Source organism: Lupinus angustifolius, chromosome LG17, assembly GCF_001865875.1.
Source record: "Lupinus angustifolius cultivar Tanjil chromosome LG17, LupAngTanjil_v1.0, whole genome shotgun sequence".
Lineage (NCBI taxonomy): Eukaryota > Viridiplantae > Streptophyta > Magnoliopsida > Fabales > Fabaceae > Lupinus > Lupinus angustifolius.
Window position 1 is genome coordinate 6,140,027 of NC_032025.1, and position 5,190 is coordinate 6,145,216.

General features: G+C 45.8%; 1 protein-coding gene across 1 annotated transcript; it reads right to left on the bottom strand.

Annotated features, from left to right (window-relative positions):
* LOC109330824 lies at positions 1,049–4,081 on the bottom strand. Its single transcript, XM_019565101.1, has 5 exons — positions 3,691–4,081; positions 2,344–2,509; positions 1,972–2,253; positions 1,592–1,886; positions 1,049–1,495 (listed from the first exon to the last, which is right to left on the bottom strand). The coding sequence occupies exons 1-5, from the start codon at positions 4,079–4,081 to the stop codon at positions 1,049–1,051; spliced, it is 1,581 nt and encodes a 526-aa protein (XP_019420646.1).

Consider the following 5,190-nt stretch of genomic DNA (forward strand, 5'->3'; position numbering starts at 1 on the left):
CCAGGACTTGGAGGAAGATGTTGTCGCTGCAGCGAATGACAGGTGGGATAATGCCTTTGCTCAGGTCCGGCTGGTTCTACCGGATGTAGACTGGTCGTGAACTCGGATAAATGCCATGATTACTCCTGAGGGAGAGTTGACCACTGATGATGGGGAGTACCCAGTGAAGCTTCCGGTCCCATGTAGGATTTAGTGGGGAGGGAGCTGTAGGATCTTTGTATTTTCTATGGATTTTGCAAATGAATGAAATGTTGATTTACCCTACCTATTTACTTTGTGTGTCGCTCTCGTGTTTATATTGTCTGACTAGCAACATAATGAACCTTGAACGATTGTTTGACAACCTATCCATTTAATAAACTTTAATAACCACCCCGTCTTGATTAATCGGGCTATCCATTTAGTAAACTTGAAATTGTTTAATAAACTCTAAGTCTTGATTGGTCGGGCTATCCATTTAGAAAACTTGAATAACCATCGATTCTTGATTAACCAGGCTATCCATTTAATAAACTTTAATAACCATCAAGTCTTGATTAACCGAGCTATTCATTTAATAAACTTTTATAACCACCAAGTCTTGATTAACTGGGCTATCCATTTAGTAAACTTGAAATTGTTTAATGAAGGGGGGATTGGTCCATCTTTTTGAGGGAAGGTGGCAATTTAGGGGACTTGATCCTATTTTGGGCTCACGAATTGTTCGCCATCAGAGGGGACTGGCCCACGCCTCTGAGGGGTGTATTACCAGCAACCAAGATGACTTGGTCCTGGCTTGGGTTGGCGAATTTGAACCGCCGTTAGAGGGGGACTGGCCCACGCCTCTGAGGGGTGTATTGCTGGCAACTAAAAGGACTTGGTCCTGACTTGGGTTGGCGAATTTGAACTGCCATCAGAGGGGGACTGGCCCACGCCTCTGAGGGGTGTATTGCTGACGACTAAAAGAACTTGGAAAAGACATCTGAATAATACCTCGTTAACATATAAGTGGGATTCAGTTACATTATTTTGCTCAGTCCTATAAAGGTTTGGCACGGGGTTTGCATTGTTAAGCATAAAATTGTCGAAGATTTGTCGCATTCCTAGTACGAGGGATTTTCTTCTTTGCTAGGTCTTCGAGTTTGTACGCCCCTTTGCTAGTCTTGCTAGTTACCCGGTACAGTCCTTCCCAATTAGGTGCCAGTTTGCCTTTTGTTTTTTCGATGTCAGCTCTCTTGAGTACTAAACTATTTGTTTCAAAGTCTCGCGGTACTACCGTTCGGTTGTATTTCTCGGTGGCTCTCTGTTTGACGATAGTTTCTCTGATTCTGGCTCGGTCCCTCTTCTCTTCGATCCAGTCTAAGTTGTGCCTTAAGATGGTCGAATTGGTGGCTTCGTCGAAGTGTGATGTTCGCCAGGTGGGTTCACCGATCTCTACTGGGATCATAGCCTCTGACCCGTGAGTAAGGTTGAAAGGAGATTCCCCTATGGTGGAGTGAGGAGTTGTATGGTAAGCCTAGATGACATGATGCAACTGTTCCGGTCAGGCTCCTTTAACTTCTTGCAGTCTTCTTTTTATCCCACGGAGGAGGACTTTGTTGGCCACTTCTGCCTGACCATTTTTCTGAGGATGTTCAAATGAAGTGAAGTGTTGTTTGATGTGGAGGCCTGTCAGCAGTTCTTTGAACTTCCGGTCATAAAACTGAGTTTCGTTGTCAATGTCTACTACAGCAGGTATCCCAAACCTTGTTATGATATTTCTCCAAGTGAACTTCTGGATGTTGGTTGTCATGATGTTGGACAGAGGTTCAGCTTCAATCCATTTAGTGAAGTAGTCGATCGCCACTATCAGAAATTTAAGTTGTCCGGTTGCTAGTGGAAATGGTCCCAAAATATCCATACTCCATCTGCAGAATGGGCATGGGGTCATTGTCGTTGTCAACTCTTAAAGGGCCCTTGTGGAGGTCGGCAAACAATTGGCAGGGTGTGCACTTCATAGTGAATTCGGAGGCGTCTTTGTCCATGGTTAGCCAATAATACCCATCCTGGAGTATCTTTTTAGTGAGTGATGTTGCGCCGGGGTGGTGATCGCAACTCCCTTCGTGGATTTCTTGAAGGAGGTACTGAGCCCTATAAGGGCCGAGGCATTTGAGCATGGGAGTAGAAAAGCCCCGGCGGTACAAGCAACCTTGTACCATGGTGAACCGTGAACTATACCTGAGGAATCTCTGTCTATCTTTCTGATCAGCTGGTAGATCGTTGTTGGGTAAGTACCTGATGATTGGGTCGGTCCATTCGTTTGGGATCTGTGCTTGCTCGACAACCATGACATTGGGCTATAGGATTGTCCCTTGAATTACTGACCTGTTGTTACCTGGGCTCTTCGTGCTTGCTAGTTTGGACAGAATGGCAGCCTGGATATTCTGTTCCTTTGGGACATGTTGTATAGAGGTCGTTTCGAACTTGCCCATAAACTCCTTAACCTTGGCTAGGTATTTTCCGAGTAACACGTCTTTTATCTGATAGGCCCCTGTAATATGAGAGACTACAAGTTAGGAATCATTGCAGATGGAGACTTTCTCAGCCCCGACTTCTCTGGCCAACTACAAACCGACAATGCATGCTACATATTTTGCTTGGTTATTTGATGTGGGAAAGGTGAAGGTCAACGAGTGTTCAATGGTCATCCCCTGGCCGTTATCCAACAAAACCCCTACTCCGCTACCCCGAGGGTTGGATGAACCGTAAACATATATGGTCCATATTTGCTCGGAACTACCTGGTTGTGTGGTCAATTAGGCAACAAAGTCAGACACGACTTGGCTTTTGATAGCCATTGTGGGTTTGTACCGTATATCAAATTAGGATAGTTCCATAGACCAGGAGGTCATCCGCTCGTCCAGCTCAGGCTTGTGCAAAATCTAGCGGATAGGCTCATTAGTTCTGACCACCACCAGATGGGACTGAAAATACTGTCGCAGTCGTCTTGTTGCCACCAAGAGGGCGTATGTGACCTTTTCTAACTTCCGATACCTGAGCTATGGGCCTTGTAATGCCTTGCTGGTGATGGGTACGGCCCCGTCTATTACTACCAAGTAGACGTATAGTGTCTCGGCGGGTGCAGGCTTTGAAAGCATGGGAGGGGTAGCCAGGTATTGTTTGAAAATTTGGAAAGTTGATTCGCAATCCTCCGACCAAGTAAAGTTATTGCTCTTTTTGAGGAGTTGGAACAATGGGAGGGAATGCTTGGCGGATGTTGGAAGGAATCTGACCAAGGCCGCCAATCGCCCATTAAGTTGCTGAACTTCCTTAACTGATCTTGGGTTATGCATGTTGATGACTACTTAGCATTTTGTTGGGTTGGCTTCAATACCCTGGCTTGTAAACAGAAATCCTAAAAACTTGTCGGCTTCGAATCTGAATGTACACTTTTCCGGGTTGAGGTGCATATTAAACTTGTGTAGTCGGCCGTAGACAACATTTAGGATACTCACATGATCCTCCGTTGGCAAACTCTTGGTGATCATATCGTCCATGTAGACTTCCATGTTCTTTCCAATTTGATCTCCGAAAATAGTGTTCATCATCCTCTAGTATGTAGCCCCCGCATTTTTCAAACCGAACGGCATGACCGTATAATAGTAAGCCGCCTTGGGTGTAATGAATGTGGTCTTGTCTTGTTCTAGGGGGTACATGGGAATCTGGTTATACCCTGAATAAGCTTCCATAAATGACAGAAACTAATACCCGGAAGAATTGTGAACGAGATGATCGATGTTCGAAGGGGGTATGGATCCTTTGGGCACACTTTGTTCAAGTCTGTATAATCCACACACATCTGCCACTTCCCCGATGATTTTTTGACCAGCACGACATTTGAAAACCAAGTGGTGTATGCTATTTCTCGGGTGAAGTCGACCTCTAGTAATTCTGAGATCTTTTGAGTTACCTCGGTTGCTCTGTCGGCGCCCATCTTTCTTTTCTTCTGGGCCACCGATCGCGCTCCTGGATTTCTCGTGAGGCGGTGGCAAGCAACAGATGGGTCTATTCTGGGTATATTCGCAGCGAACCAGGCAAAAAATCTTTGTTGGTCTTCAGACATTTGATCAGTTTTGATCTCTGAGCTTCATCGAGAGTACGACCGATATACACTAGATTTTCTTTCAAAGGACCAAGTTGAAGGGAATTTTTTTCTCCCTCTGGCTGAGGTCGTAGGTCTTCTGTATCTGCCCTGACATCTAACTTTGCCAGGTGCACGCCCCATTGTTTTTTCTTGGGGGGTGGTGCTCGTGTTGAAGTTTGATTTGGTCGAAGACTCGTCTGATAGCAACTTCTTGCGCTATGTTGATCTCCCCTAATCGTGCATGCCCGGAGGTTAGATAAGAGAAACTTCATGCAGAGGTGTGGAGTGGAGATTATTGCTTCGAGATGGTTGAGCGTTGGTCGATCGAGTATGGCCTTGTAGGCCGAGACAAAATCGATGACCGAGAACTTTTCTTGAATTGTCCGAGTCAGAGGGTATTCTCCGACAGTCAGCCATATATCAACATAGCCCTAGGGGTTGATTCCTTGTCTAATGAAACCAACAAGCTGTCCATCATATGGCAACGGGTCTTTGTCTATGAGTTCCATTTTTTTGAACAGGTCTTGAAACATGGTGTCCACCGAACTGCCTTGGTCAACAAACGAACGTACCACCTTTTTATTATTCATTTTGGCGGTGATGACGAGGGGATCGTCATGACCATGGATGACGCCTTCATAATCACGGTCTTTGAAGGAGATCGAAGGTGATGCCTAGTGGCCCTGATATTGGCGAGGTTTTTAGACAGTTGAATGCATTGTCTCTCGGACATATCTTTTTTGGGCTGACCTGGATGTACCACTAGCAGCGAATCCGCCGGATATGGTGTTGATGTCCACTGGGCTCCATTGTCGCCTATTGTTGGAGCGATATTGGTCTTTCTGGTCACTGTTCGGAGGACGTTCATGTTGATTGTTTGGGGGGCGTCTCTAAGGAGGGTTGGAACGACGAAGAGGTGGTTGTCGTTCTTGGAGGGCCCGGGCTATAAATTTCCGGAGATGCCCGACCTGGATCATGTCTTCGATAGTGTCCCTCAGTTGGGTACACTCTTCTATTACATGGCCAAAGAAGGTGTGGAAGTCACAATATTTGTAGCGGTCTTGGGTCCCTAATCTCCTGCTTGGATT